Source organism: Hippopotamus amphibius, chromosome X (assembly GCF_030028045.1).
Source record: "Hippopotamus amphibius kiboko isolate mHipAmp2 chromosome X, mHipAmp2.hap2, whole genome shotgun sequence".
NCBI classification, from domain to species: Eukaryota; Metazoa; Chordata; class Mammalia; order Artiodactyla; family Hippopotamidae; genus Hippopotamus; species Hippopotamus amphibius.
The window spans coordinates 124,152,403-124,177,988 of record NC_080203.1 but is presented as its reverse complement, the minus strand read 5'-3'; the positions used below and the strand labels follow the sequence as shown (position 1 = coordinate 124,177,988).

The 25,586-nt window shown below is 44.2% G+C and overlaps 1 protein-coding gene across 5 annotated transcripts in view; it reads right to left on the bottom strand.

Moving 5' to 3' along the window:
- Positions 1-25,586, bottom strand: part of PIR (pirin) — a 90,501-nt gene that overhangs the window by 38,479 nt on the left and 26,436 nt on the right. For all 5 annotated transcript variants that reach the window (XR_009050237.1, XR_009050238.1, XM_057717733.1 and 2 more), the window contains exons 4-5: positions 19,053-19,136; positions 16,931-17,137 (exon numbers count right to left, since the gene is read on the bottom strand). Coding sequence is in view for 3 of the 5 variants with exons in the window: in XM_057717733.1 (XP_057573716.1) it covers positions 16,931-17,137; positions 19,053-19,136 (291 nt within the window). In the remaining 2 variants the exon portion in view is untranslated. The remainder of the gene's footprint in view (positions 1-16,930; positions 17,138-19,052; positions 19,137-25,586) is intronic.

Sequence of the window (25,586 nt, the reverse complement as noted above, 5' to 3'; positions counted from 1 at the left end):
GCTGATGCTCTTCAACCAAAGGGTAAGTGTCTTCTATCTCCAATCTAAAGCTCTCTGATTTCTGAATTCTTGATTATTTTAAAGAATTCTGATAAGGAGTGGGAGAGATTAGTTTCTATCCTCAGTGCCAAAGGTATTGTAGGAAGGATTAAAACCCTGTAATCACATTTTGACATATACATGAAGTGCTATACAAAGAGAAGACAAGGAACTCTTGGGCAAAATGCCAATGACTGTATAGGGTGAGAGTTTGAGAGGGCCACACATTTTTCACTTCTATCAACCATAAAGGATTGCAGAAAACCTTGACCATCAAGCTGTCTAGCTGACCAGGAACTGTGGACATAGCCAAATTATTCTACAGTCTAGTCTCCAGAGTATCCTTTTTCCAGCAGTATTTTCATCAATAGTAACACTCGAGTCCCTCTCTTCTCACTTTGTATTTGGGAGCAGGGTAGTGAGGAGAGAAGAGCTAACCGGGAAGGGAATAAAGATGCTGACAGGACTCATGGCCCTGAAATTTAATCAGAGACGTTAATTGTGAAAGTAGACTTTGATTTCTTCACACTTTGAGTCAGCATCCTTGCCCGAAATTGGGTTACAGATGTTCTAATTTTTCGGAAAATTAAAACCAGAGAAAGAACAAATGCCCACCTCTTTCATGAATAATCTACCCATAACCCTACAAAGGCAACAGTATCATAAAATCACAAATGACCCCCAAATATGCCAACAGGGAGCCTTCCTATCAGTTATCTCCCATTCACGGGTAATGTTTTTCAAGGCTGAGTCAGCAAATCTGTTAATCGATGCTAGAATACTCCTCACGGGGCTTTATAATACATTTAATCTCTATCAGTTACACTTGGTATCTACTAAGAGCCTTTAAGAGTTCTTGTAAGAAAGTACATCGACATGGGAAACTATTTGGCAAAAATACGATTTCATAGAGCTCTGGGGACAGACCATCATGTAGACATGAACCTTCAATTTTACATCTAAGGGGGAATTAATTATGGCGCAGGACTTCTCCTATATGACCATTTGCAGGATGTTCTGACACAGACGAGGTGTCTGAAGACATGTGCCTGAGGGTACCCTTTTGGTGCAGAAAGAGATGGAGGTTCACTGTGAAGCTTTCTTTCATGAAAATGAGCTAAGGTATTCCCCAACTGAAGAGACACACTCAGCAAGTTTAGGTACAAGAGCAGAATGGTGTGATGAAGGCAGGGCTACTGCGCAAATAAAATGCGGCAAAGCTCAGGAGACCTGAGTTTGGGTCTGGGTTCCTTCCACAATGAGCTATGTGACCTTTGGCCCAGCTGAGTTGCCACGTTCTCACCTACAACACGGTGGAGGTGCAGCGCAGCTCTCTCACATCTACTGCTGCCTGACATTCTGATTCAAATGGAAGTGCCAGAAGAAAAAGGAAGAGAAGGTCTTGCCTGGCTCGAAAAGCATCTCTTACTGTCAGGAATTCTAGGCTCTTGCTTCCCTAAGAACTTCATTCACATCTTAATACCTCATTACAGCAACAGAAGAGGTGAATGAACGGAAAGCTTCCTGTCCAGCTGTTATATATACGGGCCTGAAGTGGCCCCTGTGTATGAAGTGAAAATGGTGCCCATCTTGTTTACTTCTTCATAGCAAGCTAGGACCTTTAGCTCAAAGACCTCTGGAGCCCAACTCAAATTCTCACACATCCAATCTCTTTAAATATATTCCAAAGAAACATATTTTTAGCCACTGAGAGCCTACCTACTTTACATACTCTGTGGGACTGCCCCCAACATCTACCACAAATAAAGACAAACCCTACAGCTACAAAAAAGACCCCACACTGCAGTTGCCTTTTGGAGCTCTTTGACCCAGAGACTCTCCACCTTGTTGCTGAGTGACATCACCTAGACACGTAAGCCCCCTCTCCAATTCCCCTTCCTCCCCAGGGAGCTCCACTGTCCTAGTCCCCTTCTGGGTGGCAGCCTTGCGCTACTGTCTCTGGAAGGACTCTGAATGTAACAGACTTCCCTTCTCATGCCACCCTGTCCAAACACCACCTGAACAGAGCTTGTGTGTTACTGCCTCTCAGGAACCTATGTCTTCCTTGATCAGCCCCCCCAACCCCCAAACTTACTACACCAAGCCATCTGAATAAAGTAAGCATACATATAGGCTCCAAAAGTATCAAATATTGGCCTCCCGTCTACCTACAAACAAGAAAAGAGGAAGTTCCCTGCAAAAGAAAGCAGCTCTCAGCAGAAAATCTCATTTCTATTGGGTTGTGCTGAACTGGTAAGGACCTGTGTAAGCTTGTGGTTAAGAGCGCAGAGTCAGGGGCCAGACATCCAGTTAGAAGACCAGCTCTGCCACTCACTAGGGGCATAACCCCAGGCAAGTCGCTCATCTTGCCACACGTCGGTTCCCTCCCTCATCAGGCTGCTGTGAGAGCCTGACTGGACACATCTTATGTGCCTCCTCAGAGTCTCTCAGCTTCACTGGCTTCTGAGGCCTTGGCCACTTATGGAGACCCCTGGGTGCCATGGCTACTGCCACTGTTGACACTTCCAGCTGCCTTGGCCCCTCCTGGCTGTCAAGTTCTGAATGGCTTTGTCGCCCCTGCAGTGGTGGGAGCTACAGCAGCTCCAGAGCCTGGCCTGACAGACCTCCAGGCCCAGACTGGAGTGAAGATTCAAGCCACCGGATGTGGTGTGTGGCCTCCTCAGAGGCTGCCAGAAAGGGCTGGTGACACAATCTGGAAGGGCAGGAAATTAGTCCCTATGGGGCAGACTTTGGCCAAAGAGGGATGGAAGGTGTAAGATGATGGAAAAATTCTTCCTCTCTCTTCCTTCATTAGTAAGTCCTGAGCTACAGTTTTCTGAACCGGCCTCCTGTCTCGCTTCCCCTCTCCCTCACCCTCACTGCCCTGGGGCTGCATGTGAGACCTGCCTCAGGCTCTGTTTTCCAGAGAACCCAAGCGAAATCAGGAGTAAAAGAACTGATACATGTAAAACACTCAGAACCTCACTGTCCAATACAGTTGCCACTACCCATGTATGGCTACTGAGCACAGGAAATGCGGTGAGTGTGAATGGAGATGTGCTGTGAGTGTGTAAAAAAACAATACACACTGGATTTCAAAGACTTGGTATAAAAACATTAAAAATTTCCTAATTTTATACTGGTTATATATTGAAATGATAATATGTTGGATAACTGGCTGAAATATATTATTAAAATTAGGTTCAGCTGTTTGTTTTTACTTTTTGAGTGTGTCTACTAAAAACTTTAAATGACATGTGGTTTCCATTATATTTTTATTGGACAGCTCTGACTTAGAATTTAGTACCTTGTAAGCCTACAAAAGATGTCAGCCATTTTCATTTCTCATCCCAAGAAATTCTAGATTTGTTGTCAGTAAAGTCTAATGATAAAAAGGGAATGGGGAGAGAGAGGGAGATAGATAAGGAAAAAGGGAACAATATTCATGAATTACCTTCTTTGTTTGTTGCCAGGCACATTATACATCATGCAAATAATTCAAAGACTATGCGTTACTCTCTCTATTCAGCAGGTGAGGAAATAAAGGCGCAAAAATAAATTTTCCTAAGGTCACAGAGGTATTAAACCACAGAGCTGAAATTTGGACCCAGGTCTGCCTGACTCTTTTCAATCTATCATACTGTCAAAGGACTGACTCTCTAATCGTACAGTTTAGATAATGTAATTGAGAGTTTGGGGCATGGATGAGGGCATCCTAGAATCCCTTAAATCACCCACAGAGGAGATCACCTACACTAAACAAGTTAAAAGCTGTTGCTGGACACAAAGCAATCAATCTCAATCTCTCTCTCTCTCTTTCTCTCTCACACACACACACCCCCACCCCCACCCCTGCTGTGGACACATGGAACTCAAGTGCTCATACACCATGCTATGGTGTACAGCACATGGTCATATACACCCATGAAAGCCCCTCTTGTTTTGTATTTTTTCCCCCATCATCCTCTGCCTCAACCCCATTTCCCCACTGGCTCTCAGTCAAGCATACATAACGAACATTCTTCCAACCTACCGTCTGTAAGTTTATTTAGAAAGACAGGTGTCCTTAAAAAATAAAGTGGTATTGCGCACTAAACTGCCTTCTTGTTCTTATTTATTTCATGTTATTTCCTGAGATCTAATAACACAGCTATAAGTAAACAAAATCTATGCTTCTAGCAGCTGTACTGTATTCCATAATACATAACCACCATATTGTACTTCTCTATTCCTTAAGTGGTCGCCACCTATATCATCCCTGACTCCTTTCTACCACGCATGATGCTGGGATGACCACCAGCATGTCTACCTGGTGAAGTTTTGCCGGAGTAAGTATGTAAGGGTGGGATGGCTGGGGCCTGCCCTGTATGCAGCGCTAGCTTCACTGAGTAATGCTGGCTCATTCCCCACAAGGAAGAGTCACACCAGCCTGTCATGCATGAGGTTTCTATTTCCTCCTATCCTTCCCAGCACTTGATAATACCCAACTTTCTGATTTTTGTCAACTTAAACAGTGTCGAGTGGTAGATTATTAGAATTCACATTTCTCTGTGTGTTGGTCAGAAGAATACTGCTTCATATTCTCCTTAGGCTTCAAAAGTTGGGTGGAGGATATTCTAAAGACCTGGTATCTGGAGCTGCCACCAATACAAGCGTCTAACTTGAGAAGGCACAAATGTCTCACCTCAGAGGATGGAAGACTACGGGTACATGGCTTTGTCCTCCCAACTAAGTTAATGCTCCAGCCTGACCACGTACATCGATTTTTTGCAGATGTAACGGCTCTAGAGCTTGGAGAGTTGCTTGTGCAACAAAATCTCATGGAACCAGGGCCGGTATTGCAATAAATGTGTGTCCGTTTATCTTTGGGGTGGAATGGATCCCAGCCTGGTGGTCCTGACGGAGCCACATCCAGTCCAGGGGAGGCTCCCCGGGCTACTGTGCTTCTAAAGAAAACGAAAATCCATATTCTACCCAAGCAAAGCAGAATTTAAATGGGGTGAGAGCACATTGGGATTTTATTTAGAATGTAATTTTTAATTTATTTTGACTTGGTTTATAAAGTCAACAAGTTTTAGAGCAGAAGCTTACTTTCCTCTTAGAGATTTGATAATAGGATCTGTTCAAATTTGTGATATGTTAACATTTGGATGTTTCTTATGCTATCACTTGGGCTTCTCACACTGCTCTCAAACTGGTTGGATATACTTCTGCCAGGGAAATAGGATGGGGGTCAATGTGCAACCTAGACTACGAAGGTGCCTCAGTGTTAATTTAGTGAAAATACTCTCTGTGCACATTTCAGAACTTTCTGGTTAGTTACATTTATTCTAGAGAGCAGAAGCCAGTTTTGGTGGCAGGAGGTCCAGGCCGATAAATTTCTCCTCTCCTTCCCTGAGGGGGGCAGTCACTGCTAAGTATCAAATCCAGTAGGTTAACAGAAGACGGTGGGAGCCTCCAGACCCCTCCCTGATGTCCCCCAGGAGGCAGCACTGCCAGCTGCTCTTCGCCTTCCTTACTCATCCCTGGAGGTGAAGGGGAGGAGGAAGGATGGGATCCTGTTGGTAAAGGTAATTCGAGGAACTGAACACACTCAGCTCACACCCTTCTGGGCTTTTTCCTTTTCGCTCTCTCTCCTTCTGCCATGAGGTAATAAACCCTCCTCTGAAAAGGATGCCTATGACGGTCCAGCTCTGCCTAGACACGTTTAATGAAGTGGGGGAAGTAGTAAGAAGTCCCAAAGGTCTCAGACACAAGCCATGTGCTCTTATCCAGATCTTACTGGTAACAAAGATGATATCTGGATCCCCACCTGGACAGCTTCTTCGAGTCTCCCTCGCAATTCATTCTGAGCTTGGGAGGGGAAGGGGAATTATATCTTCTGGTCTTCTCCTGCACCTCAACTCCCTACATCTGCCTTCTACTCAATTCTAAGTCCTCTCCTGCTTTTGTCTGGCTGATGGACTCTGTCAGTTAAAATCTATGAAAACATTTAATCTCAGTCACTAGGAACTCTCACTCAAAACTTCTTTTGGACTGATCAGTAAGAGATGGCCTTAAATCAGTATCTGATGCCGGTAAAATCCACCAGCCAAGTCTCGGTAGTTACTGAAAGGCACTCTAGGTCTCCAAGGCAGACAAAGACATAGATGGGTACCGACTCCTGACAAGCAGTGCAGCCACAGCCAGGCGTGGATGCTGCTAGGGAAAAGAATCCGGCCAGGAGGACTCAACTGGCAGAAACTCTAACTGGTGATGGTGATGGGTGGTGGGGGGTGGGGGAGGAGGGGCCGTCTACGAGAAAACACTCCTGTGGAGAATGGGTAGAAAGGCACAAAAATCAATGCGAAAGGAACCAAGATGGAGTAGAAAAGGTGTTGGGTTATTTCTCTTCTTCCTTTTCATAGCCCAGCTCTCCTGCTCTCTGGTGGATGGCTTCTTGCGATCAGAGAACAGTGGAAGGGGAAGGGGATGCCAGCATCATCCTTAGAGCCTAGACATGCGAGGAAAACTGGCCACAGGCAGGTGTCTGCAGGTGGTGGCAGAGAAGGGCCCTGTTCTGAGTTTCAAAATGGTTGCTTTTAAAAGGAAGCATTTAAATCTCTCCAATTGCTATTTATAGTTGAACCAGGAAAGAAATTTTGGGCCATCACAGTTTCCTTCCAGAATGTTAAAAATGATCATCTACATGGAAGCAAAGAGAGCAAGGGGCCTTCATAAGGGGCTTAAGGTTTCATGAAAAAGAGGCAAATTATTGCTATTTTATTCTTCAATGAACCTGGAGCTTAATCAAACCATGTTGCACTTCAAATGGAACCGCTCCAGTCTCCACATGGGTGATTTCTACAGTGACATGAGACGTGTGTCTTTGGAATTTTGCACTGTTTTGGTTTTGACCACCCAGAGAGGGAGAGAAAAGGCAGAGGAGGCAGAAGAGCAATTACACCAGGTAGAACATCATTGGTATATTCATGATTTTTTTTAAAGACATGAGAGAATGAAATGGACAAGTTAGAGAGAGATTACTAAATTATCAGAAAAGCTTTACATGACAAAGATGATTAACAATTTTCATACTTAAAACAATGGACATGCATTCTGTACACCTCCTAAAAGAACTGAGTTATTCCACTAGACACCTATGAATAAAATCACTTTCACTCCTGCTGTCTCCTTCACAATGTCTACATGCTTTCCATTCTTCTTTGCCAGGCCAGTTCCCTCCTAGATTCAGGCCTGCTTTTCCTGACCCTTCCTGAGCCTCCCATTGTTCTGTCTTCCCCTAATCCCGCCATGTTTACTAGTCCAGTGACTCAGCAGAGCACACTCATGTTAGCAGTGGATGCGTGTGTCTCTCCAGCTGTGCCCTTCCAGCTCTGATTTTTTTCCTCTTTTCCCCTCACATCTTCACAGAGTCTTGCACAGGGATATCCCTCAGAACACATTTGCTGAGCTCAACTGAACTACGGTAGCATAAATAGCTTCCTGGAAAATCCTCCCAGTTCCCCAAAGGCCAGTGTGGGAGTCCTTCCAGGAACGGCTGGCTCTGACCATGTCCTCATCTCATTTTACCAAGGGTATACTCAACAGCCCGTGGCCTGCAATGGATGGTGAAAAGGATTCCCTGAGGTCTGAAGATCCTAACAGGCTCCTCTTCTCAGGGAGTCATCCCCATCAATGATTTAGAGCCCATTACAGTGAAAAATGTTTGATTCTTATCTTTCTTGGGTTACCTATACCTGACCACAGGAGAATTCGCAATGAAGCTTCAAGTAACCAGAATTCTGACACCAACGTACTTGTCACATTTTAGTGAGTTTGGTCAAATTGTTCAAAAGCCACATGATCCCAAGGATTTGTGCTTCGTTCAAAACAAGGTATGGTGTTTGTAGCTCTCAACAGTGTAGCTTTATATATGCCAGTACCAGTTTTTAAAATACCAGTATCCACTTCATTTATATCCACAAGAGCTCAGTTTTTAATGCGATAGGCAAGAGCCTCTGCAGCTGTCCTGTGTTTTTTCACTGTGGTTAGAAAAAAATCTGTAATGTGTTCCTGGAGAAAGACTTCTTACATCCTAAAAGAACAAGCCTTGACAGTCAGAGAAGTGATTATAATGATATGTAAAGTGTCTGCTCACCTTTACTGAAGGTGATACCTTGCTTTTTATAGCTTTCATTATGCTCTTAGTCTAAATCCCCTGCTAATTTGTAACCCTGATTACTAATGGCCAACAACGTATGACTGACTCAGGATGTAACTTCTGGTTTAAAACACACTTATCCAATCTTCATTTACTGGCAGAAGAGGGCTTGTCGACACCACTGGAATGTTCTTCCTAGGTGATTAGCTCGGCAGGGACATCATGAAAGAATAAGAACATCTGGCACCCTTCGTGCACACCAAGAATGGTATTTCTGAGGTGAACGGGCTGCCCTGGGCAAGAGCAGCCTTCTGTAGAGCTGATGTGAGCAGATCCTGACCACTGTTTATTTGAACATTCCTAACTGCAAATGAAGTGCCAACTACGGCTGCCAACTCAGGACAAGTTCTTTGGTGTCTTCCTATTTACTGAACAAGACTAACAGACCTAACTGTGCCTGGTCTCAACATTCAGTCAAAACCAAGATTTGTACTTGTCTGTGTAAAGAGGCTGAGCATCCGCTTGGGCTACCCTGACTGGGATGAGGCGGCTCCTATCGAATGAACTGCTTTGTGAAATTTGAGATGAGACAAGGCTGCACACAACACCTCATCTGAACTTATCCTCAAACCATGCTACTGGAAAACCCTGGGAGAGAGAGAGAGATGCAGGAATATATGTAAAACCAAGGTCAGCCTTAGATAAAATCCAGGAGTAGACAAAATTGATCTTGGGTTTCCCGCCTCCCCAATATTTTGCATCATCTCCTTTTGCCCTATTGCATCCCCGCCAGGATCTGGTTGCTTCTGGTGCCTATGCAGCCCCCCATCATAATCCTCAAATAGTTGGTGCACCCCTACTATCCAAGCCTTTTATACAAGCCATTATAAGACATGACCCCTGCCCCCCTCTTTTCTTTCATCCCTTTCCTCCCTCCATCCACATAAGCAAAATTACTTCTCCGTCCTCTGGACCGCCATGGAAGTTTTACACAACCGCTGTTTTAGAATTTCTTGTACTACATGATACTTCTGATGTTGGCCTGTTTCTCCCCCCACCTAGACCATGACCTTATTTGAGGACAGAGGCTGTATTTTATTCACATCATATCTCTAGGGCAGTGCACACTGTACCCAGAGCAGGTGTCTAATGACTGAATGAAAAGAGCTCATAGAGAAATGGGACGTGAATTAAATAACTGTCAGTCCAAAAACCTCATGGATGATGAAGACAAGATGGCTGCATGGATCTAGGGCAGCTGAGAAGGCTTCACTACAGAGAGGGGGCCTGGGCTGGACCTCGGTGATGACTAGCAGGCAGATAGAGATGGTGAATTCCTCACCTCCACATTTCTATAGGACTTCACACTTGACAGTAACTTTTCCTCCAACTGCTCTGTTTCCCCCTTGCCCTGTGTCAGAGACAGACCAAGAGGCTCTCTTGCCTTGCGTGATATTTCCTTTCCTCTCTCCCCACACCCACCCACTAAAATACATTTATTTAAAACCTGAAAAGGGAAATTCAGCCTGAATTCATTTGGGTGATTGTGAATTTCTTAGGAGGGACTTTCTAAAAGCATTCCTCGTAGCATCTAATTAAACATGGACCATAAAAGAAAAATCAATGGAAAAAAAATCCAGTGGAAAATGAAATTGCAGTCAGAAAGATAAAATAGCATCATTAAAAATCTTGAATTCCTAAAATGATCAAATTATATTAGGTTTCCAGAAACTGCCTCTTAGAGACAATGGCCATCTGTTGAAAAAATATTAAATATTTAATATAACATTGAACATTATAGTATTTTTCTAAACTTTTATATTTGTACCTATTTTTCTTACACTGAAAAATCTTGATTTCTAAAAATGTTAACAAACTTCCTCGTTTTATTTCATAGTGTGTACAAAACTGTTTTAAAATTGTAACGCCATTAACAATACAAATGCAAAATGAAGTTTAAAATTTTATGTTTTTGCCTTTACAACACATCCCACTCAAACTGCACAGTCAGAGAACTATGTTTAAAAGCCCTTAAAATAAATATTTTCTCTGTGTGGTTATGTTGCTGAGATCTTTACACAAATTTTTACGTTCTTCATTTGTTTCCGTTTGGTTTTAATTTTAAGGTTTGGGATTTTTTTTTCCTTTTCTGGTTTAACTTGATGTTTCAAATATGTAAACATTTACATCTTTCGAAATTAAAAATAAAAAGACATACTGAGAGAAGTCCCGGGTCCATCCTTATCCCCCTCCATCCCAAAGGGAATGTTTTTTTTAAATATCGAGTTTTTAAGTCTATCACAGAGTGCTCTGATTTATAAATAAAATCAATTAACAGAGAGGCCTTTGGAAGGGAGGATTCCTTTCTGAGCAAGCACTGTTTTCCCTCTGCTTGCTCTCGGGTCAGCTAGAGCCTCTAACCTGAGCTTCCTTTGTCAGAAACCCACCGCCCCACTCGCAACCTCCGCCACTGGGAGACTAGTCATTATTCTTTTTCAAGCTAGACTCATGAACTTGCTGGAATACTTCAAAGGAAAAAAAAGTTCCTGGGCTATCTGCTTTCAAGATTTCTTGTTTTTTAAATGCTACCTTGAGAAGCTGTTCTTCTCGGCTTGGGAAGGAAAGAGAGGCCCCCCGTGGGAGGGGGTCAGCTTTCCCCACATCACCAGGTGAACAGAAGCCAGCTCAGAAAGGCCAGGGAAGGGGAGGTGGGTAGCGGAGAATCTGACGCCAGATCCAGTTCATACTGCAGGATCCAATTTTAAAAAAATTATAATTTCCCCTGAAAGAGCAAAATGGGTACAATGTAAAAATGTTCTAAGTTAACTGTTCAGTGTTACTGCCAAAAACCCACTGCCATTTGGACATGCTATAAAACTATTTCCTCGAAAGCCACATAAACTACATATTTTTAATCAAATTAAGGTAGAGAGGATACTGATGAAATTCTACATGACATTCTGCCCTTGGAGTTTCCTGGATGAAAACAAAAGCTGGCAAACGTGGCAGGCAGCTGTTTCTCTCTAGTTCTGGTGTAGAAAAAGGTGTGTGTGGGCACCAACGGCCTGCCACAGCCTGGAGACAGCCCCAGCTCTCCGAATTGGAGGTGACAAGCACTGGCTTGGTTACAAATCACGTGCTACCCCATGACCAACAGGCTGATTAATGGGTATGTTGTTTTTTTGGCCAAAGGGACACGAAGTCTCCCAATGCCTGCTGGGGCTACATCGGGCCCAAGAAGGGGGACAGCCCACAGGGATGCAATGAAAGCCAGTATGTCTGCTACTCCAGATCAAGCCACACCCTGAAACCCACAGGAAAGATGCTACCACAGACAAGGAGACACCTGTCTGTGGACCCTCAAAGTGAACCACAAACCTCCAAACCTCTGCTCACTGACTGCTGCCACTGCTTGAATTTAAGAAACCTGCAGGGAACAATCTAGGTCTTGCAAAACAGCCTAGTATTCATATTGAAAGAAAAAAAAATCAATCTGGTTTCTATCTCCCTGCTTCCGAATCCTTTAAATAGTTTATCTCATTTAAAAATGGAATTTAGCTAATTTTACTGTTCTCTCAACTTTTTGATTACCTTGTATTAAGCTTAGTGCAGTCATTCTTAATCCCTATATTGTCGATCTTATTACTTCACCCTAGTTTCTCTTATTCCAGCATTCGTTTACATGTTAATGATTTCACTTATGCGTCCAGCAAATATTTACTGATTGCCTTGTACGTATCACGCACTGTTTCAGGCTCTGCGGGCACAGGAGTAAACAAGACCTGAGCAAACTACATGAGAGGCTTGGCCAACTCTTTTGGAAAGTGAATTTTAAAATGTTGGTTATCCAATACATGAATATACAATCTGCTCATCAGAAGGAAGCTGATTCTTGTTATATCTGTCAGTCACATGAACACTGCACAAAGCTCCTGCAAAGAAGTAAAAATAGTAACCACTTCCAGAGGGCTTAGTCGACACCAGGGATTGTCCTAAATTCTTTACCCTCTGGGTCATTAGAATTATCTCCATGTTACAGATGAGAAAACTGAGGACCAGTAAGCTTACATGACTTCTCTAAAGACAGTCAGTGGTGGAGCTGGCCTTCAACTCAGCAGTCTGGCTCTAGATTGCCTTTTTCTGACCCCGGTGGGGCTGAGGCCTCCGAGAGGTTTGCTTCTGACATAACGGAATTTAAAACAGCAGGAGGCATTTGTTGGGAAAAGAAGCATGTTCCAGAGAGAACTGGCAATAAATATTGCTGACCGGCTGCCAGATAAGGATGGAATGGGGTTTGCAGAATTTCATACTCTCATGAAATAAACATGTGATTTTTGACCTTCCAGAAGTGACAGAAACTATTCAAAGTATCCCATTTTTATCTTTTCCCCCTTTCAGCCTTCACTCTAGACTGCGCTGTCCTGGCAGATCTTGCTCAAAATTGCCTGTGCCTTCCCAAGGGCTAAAGAAATGCCCAGACACATATAACCTGGGAAACAGGGACACATCTACCTTTGGGAATATCAAAAGGTCAGTCGTGCTGCTTGCAAAAGCTTATAGCATTCTGCACAAAAACCCCCTCACACTGCTTTTGTGGCTGTGGGAACAAGTCCAGAAAGGTTAAAGATTTGCCAAAAGCCACCGAGTTGGACCTTAACATCTTCTATAAGCATCTAATCAAACTGTTCCTCCTGATAAGTAAACTCCCGAGTCTTCGATCCCAGGGACATTACACATACTACAAACCATGGTCCCCAGACCACGGCTCAGCATCACCTGGGAGCCGCTTAGAAATGGAGACCCTCGGGCCTCATCCAGCCCTGCTGAATCAGAACCTGCATTTTAACAAGAGCCCCGAGTAATCCATGTGAGTATTAAGACTGGAGAAGCTCTGGAATGGTCACTAATTCCATTTTCTAGATATTTAAGTTGTTGGAAGGGGAGTTGTTGGTGACTACTGGTTATAAACACGTCAATCTCTTGAAAGGTATATTCTCAGCCTCACCTCATGATTTAACTTATTATCTTCCTGATGCAAAACAATGTTCAGTTTGTTTTTATGGTAGATCTAGACTTTTTACGATCCAATCATTCCTTTGTGAGCAGATATTAAGGCTTTAGATGTGCAAAACTACGTTTCTTATGAGACCCAGAAAGAAATGGCCAAGAGCCCCCCGTGTGTGCAATGACTCACACTGGTGTCTTTTCTTCAGAACAGGTTAGGTACCTTTCCCAAATCCCAGCAAGCCCCTTTAGCATAGACCGCAAACATAAATCTCAGCCCAGCTCCTGTCCAAGTTAACACGAAATAATCAGAATAATAATAATAACAGACACCGTTTATGTGGTGCTTACAATGTGCCTGATGCTATCTTGACAATCTAAAGTATAAAAAAAAATCACTTAATCCTCACAGCAACCGTATTTTCCACATGAGGACAGTGAAGCACAGAGAGGTTCAGTGGTCTGCCCTAAACCACACAGCTAGTTCACGGGGTGGGGAGTCTAATTCAGGCCAGCTGTCCCAGAGTCCACGCTGGCAACCACAGCACCACATGCCTCTCAGAGTCCAAATGAATGCTGCCCAGGCTTCCAAGAGTCCTTTATTCAAATGCTCTCATAATACAGACTGATCACTTATTTAGGAGAATGAAATTCACTTCAGAGGTTTTACTTGACAAAAAAGAGAAAGAGAGGTTGGCAGCTAGTAAGACATTATTTCACTAAGTTAAAACATTACCTCTGGCTTCTAATTCTTAGTTGGGATTGCAAGACCACGGGGTCTGCTGCTTGGAAGTGCTTTAAAATGTCCTGCCTATAACTGCAACCAGCTCCAACACTGAAACTGCATTGTATTTTCTATAAATAAGAAGCAGTTGTAAATGCTAAGGATTCGTGATATTGCTGGCTTTGATTATGCATTAAATCAGTGGCCTAATTTCTCCTTTTAGCTGCAGATAGCTCAACTCTTTTTGTAAGTGAAATCTTAAAGATAATTCCAACACACATGACTGGGTAAAGACTTGCGCCTGGTTGAAGTGGAGAGACGGAAATCTCTTGACCTTCACCATCCGCCTCAGTATCCCCTGAAGGCCAGTCCCTAGAGCCCTAGAGTCCTGAAAACACAGAATGAAAAACACCATGGGAAACAGGGTGAGTCACCTCTCCTCTGCACCAATTCAGCTCTCCTTAAACCCTCCCTGCCTGACTCTACACACAAAGCGAGATCCTCTGCCTTATTATACCTGGAAGACCTCACAGGACCTGAACTCTCCCCTGTGGAGCGGAACAGGAGGAAACTCTGGACGCACAGTTGAAAAGGGCACTGCCCAATGCTTGGCAAAACACGAATGGGTCACAGAAACACAATGAAGGGTGACATTTCCAACTGAAAATTACAGCGGAGGCCTGCCAGGGTGTAGACAGCAGTCAGCTATATATGCTTACTAGGGAGTGAATTTTGATATTTTTTCTTCAATCACGTCTGTTTGCACTGGAAACAAAGCAAAATAATGCATACCCCTAGGCACAGTACAGGGAAAGAACTGCAGTTACAGTGCAGGAAATACAAAAACCAGTTGAGTCCCAACCAATAATCGTGACCAACCTGTTAATCACCAAATGCATCCCACTGCCCAGCCAGCATCCCTGTGGGTACATACAAACAAAATTTAAGTCTCCATAAATTAGTATTTAAAATAGTTTTAAGTGCTGGTTGCACAAAGAGAATGGCAAAATGGTTCCCAATATGTTGATACCACTCAATAACAGGTAACAGACAACAGGTAGCACAAGTGGAACTGGAGGTCGAAGCCCCTCCCACATGCCCCCTCCCATCCCTTTTAACCATTTCTGTGCCATCCACCCCAAACTCAACGGCCATAAGTAATGGCTTAGGGTATGGGAGTATGAAAGCCCAGCTCCCTTGCCCAGGGTGTGTCAGGACAACTCGGAGGCAGATCCTCCCAAGTCCCCGTTCTCTTTGGAACTTTGCCTGAGATGAAGCCCTTGCTTGGCTACCTTCCCTTCCCTGTCTGGGTTCCCTTTTCTGTTCCCCGAGGGACACTTCCTTTAAAACTGCTTCCGCAGGAGTGCCCGTCGCTAGGTCTGCCTCTGGGAAACCCCACATAAGGGACCACACTACCCAGCTCACTATGAGGAACCTGGGCTTCCAGCAAGCAGTTCTGGTGTGCAGTTAACACAATACTGGCCATACCCCTTTCCTACCAAAGTCTGTTCACAAAGTTTAGCCAAAACTGATACTATCTGATTAAAAGGTGGGACCCTGAACTGAAACTTTCTTCTCAGTTAAGAAGAATGTACAGGGTATGGGGTGTATGGATTAAATACATGTTCAAGTTAATTTTTTTAAGCTCTTTATTGGAATATAATTGCTTTACACTCATGTACCAGCTTTTGAGGTACACCAAAGTGAATCAGCTGTATTTATACATATATCCCCATAACCCCTCCCTCCTGCAACTCCCTCCCGCAACTCCCTCCCGCTCTCCCTGTCCTGGCCCTCTAAGGCATCACCCATCATCAAGTTGATTTCCCTTTGCAAGTTAATTTTTTTAAAAACCTTTCTATGATGTAATAGTGTACTGTCCTTACTAAGTTGAGCATAAATAATTTAAATAAATCTTTGGGGAGTGGAGTCGGTTTTGGCTTTTGTTTCTTAAATGTGGCACTAAAATTGCACCATGAATGAAAGGAAATCGGCTCAATCTGTACACATATAAGATGAATTTTGAAAATTTCTTTTTTACCAAATTCTTTACATGACTCTGTTTTCCCATAATTTTCCTAACTGTAACGGTTTGCATGTGCCAAAGAAATTCTGGGTTCCCTTTGGTTGCACTTATTCTTTTTTTTTTTTTTAGGAACTTTTATTGAGATACAGTTGACATACAATAAACTCCATATATTTAGTGTACAATTTGATATTTTTTTTCTTATTAGTAACGTATATATGGCAATCCCAAACTCCCAATTCATTCCTCCCCTCCCCCCCCGCTTTCCCCACTTGGTGTCCATATGTTTGTTCTCTACATCTGTGTCTCTACTTCTGCCTTGCAAACCAGTTGATTTGTACCATTTTCCTATATTCTGCATATATGTGTTAACATAAGATATTTTTCTCTTTCTGGTTTACTTTGCTCTGTATGACAGTCTCTAGGTGCATCCATGTCTCTACAAATGTCCCAATTTCATTCCTTTTTATGGCTGAGCAATATTCCATTGTATATACGTACCACATCTTCTTTGTCCATTCATCTGTTGATGGACATTTAGGTTGCTTCCATGTCCTGGCTATTGTAAATAGTGCTGCAGTGAACATTGGAGTGCATGTGTCTTTTTCTTTTTTTTTTTCTTTTCTCTAAACGGCCCCTCCTTCGGCCCAACTTTCCTCCCCCACCCGGAAGTGGCCGCCCGCCACCTACTGCCTGCCTGCACGGAAGAGGCGGGGACGGGAAGGAGGAGGCCGCATGTGTCTTTTTGAATGACGGTGTTCTCTGGGTATATGCCCGGTAGTGGGACTGCTGGGTCACATGGTAGCTCTAGTTTTAGTTTTCAAGGAACCTCCATACTGTTCTCCTGGTTGCACTTATTCTGACACCTCTGAAGCAAGTCCATCCCATAGGATGTGAACTGTGACAAACCCAGTGAGAGTTGCCGACCCAGAGGGGGCCAGCCTCGTGTCACTGCACATCTCAGCTTTCACAAACACACCACAGCACGGCGTACCTTGACTCCCAGGGCTTCTCCAGAAATCACAGTAACGGTCACGCCATCCTTACTGGGTTTAGGGATTTCGCTACTTTTCAGTTCCTGGTACCGAGGCTCCACCATCTTCTGTGAGCTCCTCAAATTAACCCACAGTTGTAGGCCATGGACCGGCTCCTCTGAGCAAGGCATCTCGGCATGCACGATGCCCCGGCCAGCAGTCATCCACTGGAAACACCAGACCGACAAGAAGGAAGTGTGAGGCAGCCTCTAACGAGGCTTCAGGTGGGACAATTAAGACCCGGCAACTAGGCCAGGCACCTTACAAGTGCTGCCTTCTGAGTCCTCGGGCGTCATGAGGAATAACAAAACAACAGCGACAAGTGCTGGGGCCCTTTCCAGCTTTCCAAACGTGTCCCATGCTTCCACGTGTGAAATCAAAGCATCAGCTCTGGAATTCACAAAAATGGAAGAACCCCCTCTTTGCATCCCTGAGTCTTAGATTGTGCTCTGAGATGGGGAGTTGTGGGCAGAGAGTAAAGTGGGCAGGGGTGGGGGGAGCTCTCGGGAGACGCATCTTAACAAGTGAAAACAGCAGACTGGGAAGAGGGAGAAGCCCACCATCAGTGCAGTTACAATGGAGGCCTTAGCCGAGCCAGCAGGGAGCTCTGGAGTTGGATGAAACTTCAGAATTGTCCCAAAGTGAGGCTTTTCTACCCCATCAGCAAACCCTTGACTGTGGGCCACCCCGCAGTAGCGAGCATGACCTTGGGAGAGGCAGTTCCCGGGGCAGAGGGCAGTGCCCAGGGAGGGATGCAGCTGAGAGCCATCAGCAGCTGATATTCGCAGCAGCTGGAGGATGGGAGCGTAGGCCTAAGGGTACCTGTGCAGGGCCACGGGATCCACCACACCATAGACAGCTGACTTAGTCAGCTGCCTCAACTCTGGGAAAGTTATTGCCTGCACTATTGTGCAGAATTTTCAAGCATTCATTTATTTCTTTATTAAGAGCACATGAGGGGCCAGCCCCAGATGCCAACCTCGGAATCCGGGGATGAAGGGATAGAACACGATAGATAGGTTTCCTGCCCATCTCAGCTTGGGTTCTCCCACAGAAGATCCTGAGACAGGGGCTCAAGTGCAGGGACTTTATCTGGAAAGTGGTGCAGAAAGCACAAGCAGGGAAGAGTAGCAAGAGTGAGCCAGGCAAGGGAAAAAGCCAAAAAGGGGGGTTAACGAGCAGGTTACACCTGTGGGCACCTGGGGCTCACTCCCACAGGGAACCATGCCTATGCATGTTAGAACAGCTGCATGTAGGGCGGAAGAATCCACTTCCGGGGTCACAATCAGTAGAGCTATACTTTACGTTCTGCTCTGGTGAGAGGTTACTGCTGACTTTTGGCCACGACTCCTCGCCCTTTTGCTTTTCTACCTCTCAATCTCATGTTTACTGAAACGCCACAATTCAAATTTTGCATCTCTTCCCCCAAAATATGTAAATGAGCCTAGAAAGTACCTGTATAGAGTCCAGGCTTATAAAAACTGGCAAAGATGACCCGAGCACTTCCTGGGGATTTTAATTGTAACACATCTCAGACAGGACTAGGATGGTGGCCGGGTCTGGGTCATGCTCTTAAGGGACAACACCTACCCCTGCGAATGAACTGGAAGATAAATAGAAAATTGTCTCAAAGGCAGTAGAGAGATCTAGAAAGATGAGCACGGAAACTGGCACGGTGAATGTGGCAACTAGGACATCATGAGTGACCGTGACCTGAGCACCTTCAGGAAAGGTTTGGGGGGCAGTGCTGAGAGGCCACCCCTGATTTCAGTGAGCAGAGGATGGGACAGAAGAGAAAGAAGCTGAGACAGTGACTTGTGATTACTCTTTTGAGAAACGTCAGAAAAAGCCTTAGGTGGGAGCCAAAAAATGACTGTGGGGGGGTCCAGGGAAGCATGAGAGAGGAATACAAGACACCTATGCAGGTTTCCAGGCAGAGTGCAAGGAGCTGTAGAAAGGGAGAAGTCTAGGATGTAAGGGGGAGGGGGGCTGTGCGTGCGGGAAGGTACTGGAAGTGGGTGCGTTCGAGCAGCCACATGCAAAGACTATGAAACCACCAGCCATTCCTTATCTAGGCCATACCTGCAGGTCTCCTGGGTTCAACTGACCAGTGTGTCCACAGAAGTCTTCGTGGGCCATGCTGCCCCCTTCCAGGAGGTAAGACACCTTTGGAAAAGAGAAGAAAAAGTAGGTGTTGGGGGGCTGTGAAGAGTTATTCACTTTTTCCACTGAAAATGTGTTGACCAAAGTGTCAGGAGCAGCTAAGAAAGTCGAGCGAGCCGAGGGGATGAGCCTCAGTGACAGGGCCACACTAGCCCGTGCGACATCTTTGAGACAATTTCACATAGGAGCCCCTTGCTCCGGGCAGATGCAGCCCTAAGCAAGCAGAGCTCCCAGCTAGGTGAGAGGGGCCCCCATTCATCCCCTCCACCCATAGGGCGAGGCTCTGCCATGGTGGGGCCCAGAGCTCAGGGTGAAAGACAGGCAACTCCTGTTGAAACAGCAGGAGCCCTGTTACCAAGGCCACGTTCACCCAGGTGTGTGGGACAACAGATCTCAGGCCTCTACACCTTCCTCTACAGGCTGATCAGAGAAATCCAAAGGACATGTCTTTCCAACACCAGACACACACACTTACCAGGTGCTCAATAAATGCTGGCGGGATAAGTCAAATGAATTCATGGAAATTAAAGTCAACTTTTCCAGAGGCAAGTCCGTACTAACTCTAAAAGCACTGTCTGTGTTGAAATTCTGTGTTGTCCGTCAGGGTAGCCACTAGCCACAAGTGGCTAAGTTTAAAATAATTAAACAAAATAAAAACTCCAGCTCCTCAGCTACACTAGTCACATTTCAGGTGTTCAACAGCCTCATGTGCCAAGTGGCCACCACAGTGGACAGCGCACATTATAAGGCATTTCCATCTATACAGAAAGTTCTATTTGACAACACTGATCTTGGCAAATAAATCTGAATATCGACAGCCATCTATGGTAGGCATTTTGTGCGGGGTGCAAAACCTGCCCGGGAGCCTCTGCAATCACAGTATCTCTTGGCAGAACGAGATGTCACCGATTTCAAACAGCACAAGAAAATCGAGCCCTTCTTATTTCATGATTTGACTAAAAGGAAAAATCAAGCAGCTCTAAAATTCTCATTTAAAAAACTATTGTGGGGACTTCCCTGGTGGTCCAGTGGTAAAGAATTCACCTTCAATACAGGGTACACGGGTTCGATCCCTGGTCCTGGAGCTAAGATCCCACATGCCGCGGGGCAACTAAGCCTGTGCACCACAACTACTAAGCTCACACACCTCAACCTACAGAGCCCACGTGCCCTGGAGCCTGCGGTCCACAGCTAGAAAGGAGAAAACCTGCACGCCACAACCAGAGAGAAGCCCATGTACCGCAACAAGAGATCCCGAATGCTGCAACCAATACCCAACACAGCCTGAATAAATAAATGAATATTTCTTTTAAACTTCCTTTTAAAAAATAAAATAAAATAAAATAAAACAAAATAAAAACTATTGTGATCATCCTAACAGATGAAAAAGACACCCAACTACTCAGAAAGAATTTTAAACTCCCCCAGGGACATGGTAACATTTGAAATGTGAGATTTAACACTGAAAGCTTAAAAAGTCGTTTGCATGTTGGGGTTGGGGTCCTCTCTGTACCACTCTATTTAGATTTGACCTTCCATTTTGCTCATTTTCTACATACTTATGAAATTCATCTGTAATGCTAACAGGAAATACCAATCAGCCTCAACAGTTCTGAAAGGTGTCTCCAGAGCCATGTTTATCTGCAAACCATGCGTGGCTCCCCGCCTCAGGCTTACGGGTGACAACTCCGATCGTCTGCATCACTGGATGAAGTTTTCCTATTCTAGCTATCCAAACGCATTCTTTAAAGCTTAATGTGTTTATCCATTTTAATCTTGGAAATTTTATTTCAAAACTCTTTAACCATTATTTAATGAGCGAACCAGAAAATGCAGTCTGCAATTAAAATCCCAACATCTCTTGTAATTATGTAAGCCAGACCTAATTTTCACTCAAAGACCCATTCCACCAAATATAACAATTTAAATCACTACTTAAAAAGAGCAAATACTTTTTAACCAACAAATCACAAATCTCTAAAACCACAAAAAGAAGGAGAATAGAAATATTATACTTCAACAAGAAAAAAAAATATACCCAAGAGGTAAAAGAAGAGAAAATATCTTTGAAGGTCTCAGCATATATATCAGATACTTCTGTTTTACACAAATAAGATTATTTCCTCCTCCACACAAAAACCCATTATATATGCCTAGACCAGATTGTTTTTGTAGTCTACGTTTTTGTTATCCTGAGGCATAAAAAAGTAGATCTAACTAATCTTTTTTAATATGAAAATTCAAAAAGTTGTTTTATAACTTATAAGTGGCAATGGCTTTCTGATCATTTTCCTATATGTTTGTGTACTTAGGAAATAGCCAAAAGATTATCGATTCAGATATAAAACTTATAATAACTTCTAAATAATAAATTAAGATTTATTCCTTTATGAATTCATTGAACAAATAGCCAGTGAGGTCTTCCAATGGAGAAGACACAGAAAACACCAGTAGTTGTTTTCATGCAGAAGAGAGTAAGCAGGAATAAAATGCGGAGTATGGGTCCTGCTGGGTAAGCACACAAGGTACTTCCTGTGCTCCTGTGAGGAGCGCAGGAAGGATTTAGCTCACACTTGGGTGTCAGACAAAGCTTCTCAGAGGAAGCGAGTCCTAAAGAGGGAAGGGAGTAAGTCAGACAAAATAAGATGGCAGTGAAGGTGGGCCAGGAGCGTGTTCCAGGCACATGTGAAGACTAAGAAGTGAGGCAGATCTTGACTCATTCAAGGAACAGGAATAATGGCAAGAGATAAGCCTAGAGAGGAGAGAAGGGGGCATAAAATGAAAGCAAGCATAGCACTAACACTAGGTTCAGCCACGGCCTTGGTCTCCTATAGCATGTGACCCCTGCTCCACCAGCAGGGCAGCGCCTTCCACAGTGTTAGGGAAAACCTCCATTGCCCTTGGTGACATCTCCCTCCCCATGGAGGGTACGCATTAACATGAACACTCCTCAGCTCTTGCTGTACTTCACCCACCCCGCCATGGTGGGAAAGGAACAGCTTGATCTGATGGGCGGGCTTGAAAGCAGCAGCTGCGCTCACATAGCTGAACCCTGGCTCTCCCCTTCCTCTTTGGGAATCAGCCTGCTCACAGAAGGCCAAGGTCCTCTTTTCCTCTCTGCCTCTCTGAGAAAGGCCAGCCCCCACGGTGGTGGCCTGCAGGGCTCCCACACAGCCAGTGAGGTTTGAATAGAGACTATCTCAGGTTCAGGTGCTGTATTCAGAAGCCCAGCTGCCTGCAGACATATGCCACATTCGACAGTACCAGCTTTATTGGAAATAAAGGTCTATTTTTGTCTGCTATCTATCTTACTCTTTCATCTCAACTGGTTCAGAACTCAGGCTGGGAAAACGGGCCATCGTTTATTCTGCCTCTTCATGCCCCCAACTAAGGGCAATTTAAGACCTGCTACTGTCATGCTATTGAAATCTTACACTTCAGCCTTATAATAAACCCACCTCTTCTGGAGCAAATTTTATTGAGTGCCGGATCTTGAAACGAAGTATTTGTAGAGCACTTACTATAGTGCAAATCAAGCTGGCTGACACGAGGACTCTCCATGTGTCATCCTGCAAAACGTCACTTACCTCAGTGATGTTGTACCACTGTGGACAGAGTGGCCTCGGCAGCAACCCTTATCTCAGCAGGTGACAGGCAGATGGCTACAGAAACTGCTCTAGACTGTGGTGAATTTCCTTTGTCAACTTGACTGGGCTAAGGGATGCCCAGGTAGCTGGTAAACATGATTTCTGGGAGTGCCCGTGAGGGTGTGGATGAGATGAGCACTTGACACAGTAGACTGAGGAAAGATGATCCACCATCACCAGTGTGGGTGGGCACCATCCAATCCGTTGAGGGCTCATGTAGCACAAAAAGGTGGAGGAAGGGCGAAGCCTTGGTCTCTCCTCTTCAGCTCTGAAGTCAATCTTCTCCTGCCCTCAGACATCGAAACTCCTGGTTCTCAGCCTTCGGATTCTGGGCCTCGGTCTGACTTACACCACCAGCTTTCCTGGTTCACCAGCTTGTAGATGGCAGACTGTGAGCATTCCCCACCTTCCTTAACTGCGTGAGCCAATTCCTATAATAAATCCCCTCTTACATAATCTCTATATATCCACTTGGTTCTGTTTCTCTGTAGAGCCCTAACTGGATTTTGTCTAAAACTCCCACCTGGAAACTTGCTATCGTGATGGTAACAGTGCAACATTGGCATGGGAATAAAGGAGACCCATTTGTAGGGGAAATTAACATATAATGACAGCAGTTTCAAATCAGTGGGGCAAGGATGCATTTTCCAATAAACAGTATTGGAACAAGTGACTGACCATATGAGACATCGACTAAAAAATATTCACAACCTAAAAGTTGAGAGTTATGTTTTATTTGGTGGACATACTAAGGACTTGAAGCCCAGGAGGCAGCATCTAAAGTAACCCTGAGGGAACTGCTCTGAGGAGGAGGCGAGGTGGGGAGTCAGGTTGTAGAAGTTTTGCAACAAAGGGCAGGTAGTCTGAACATCAAAAGATTACTGTTAATTAAAGAAACCCAGATATCTCAAGTTAAGAAATTGAGCGCTTTTCTACATATGGGAAGATGCAAGAGTCTGGGCTCACTGAAATCACTCCTTTGATATGCATCTCAGCTATCTGGGGCCAGTATCCTGTGTTTTCACATCCTGAATTTCCTCAGGGCTCACTGCAGGGAGTGGCTGCAGGCTGAGGGCTGCTAGATGGCAGGTACTCTTTCCTTCCTGAGTTCCCTCAGGGCTCCCTGGCTCACCACAGGCTGGTGGCTGCAATCACTGATGACTGGAGTCCTGTTTATTGACATGGCAGACAATATTTTATTTCTCAGAGAAAAGAGAGTAAGCCCCCACCACATACATAAATGTGTTGCAAATGGATTAAGGATATAAAAAATACACATCAAAGATTTAAATCTGAGGTGACAACAAGAATACAAAATGTCTGCACAAATCTACCTTGGCAATGTTTATTATGATAGCAAAAAGACAGGGACAATCTGGATGACAGGTTAATAGGGTACACAGCTAAATGATGGTCCAGCCATACAAGAGGATATTATTATCCAACTGTTAAAAAAGTCATACAGAGGGCGTCACTGGTAGCACAGTGGTTAAGAATCCGCCTGCCAACGCAGGAGACATGGGTTCGAGCCCTGGTCCAGGAAGATCCCACATGCTGTGGAGCAACTAAACCCGTGTGCCACAACTACTAAACCCGCGCTCTAGAGCCCGTGAGCCACACCTAATGAGCCTATGCTCCGCAACTACTTAAGTCCACATGCCTAGAGCCCGTGCTCTGCAACAAGAGAAGCCACTGCAATGAGTAGCCCCCGCTCTTTGCAACTACAAAAAGCTTGCGCACAGCAACGAAGACCCAACGCAGCCAATAAATAAAAATAAATAAGTTTATTAAAAAAAAGTTTAGGACTTCCTAGGTGGCACAGTGGTTAAGAATCCGCCTGCCAATCCAGGGGACACGGGTTCAATTCCTGCTCCAGGAAGATCCCACATGCCACGGAGCAACTAAGCCCGTGTGCCTTAAAAAAACAAATGAATAAATAAATAAATACAATAAAAAATGCTTTAAAAAAGTGATACAGATCTTTATTCACTGACACAGAAAAACAAAATATTATTTAATCAAAAAAGCAGGCTACAGAATAGCAACTGTATTTAATGGGATCTAATGCAATGATGCATTTAAATGGGTTCATTTAAATCAAACTGTATCCAGTTATGTTGTGTATGCATGTAAGTGCCCGAATGGCCACGTGCTAAAATGTGAACAAAGGTCATCTCCAAAGGGTGGAATTGCATGTATGTTTTATTATCTGCTTTCTTTGCTGATGGTTTGCATTTTCTGCAATGAGCAGTTTACCCTTTGACAATGGAAACTTTTTTATTTTGGGAAAATAAAAAGATGCTGCCACTAATCAGTGAATTAAAGTAAGTGATACACGTTATTCTGCAGAGATGCTGGTGAATATTGGTTCCCTGTGTAGGTAAACTGGGGCTTGACAGGAAGGCAACGAGACATAAGGCAAAACACTAAGAATCAGAAGAATAACTCTCTATTACCTGTGAGGACAACATAGCTAGCTCTGACTTTACTATGTTACTAGGTGGGAAAGATCTGGAATTGTTATAGAGGGCACTCATGCCAAAATAAGAATTAAGCACTTAGGACTCCATACAAAGGTTAAAAATTTCAGAGGACAAATAAAAAAAGCTTCCAAATTTCAAACAACCAGCCAAACTAAACGGTGTCTAGAATTGCTTTCCTTTTCCTGTTATGCATGCATTTTTAATTAAAATAACTGCATAATAAAGGCAATTTTCATTCTGTTTGGGCTGAAGCTCCCCTTTGGCTTCTCAAAGGAGTCTCTTTCAAATCACGTTCTTTCCATCCCCCAAGATTTTTCAATTAT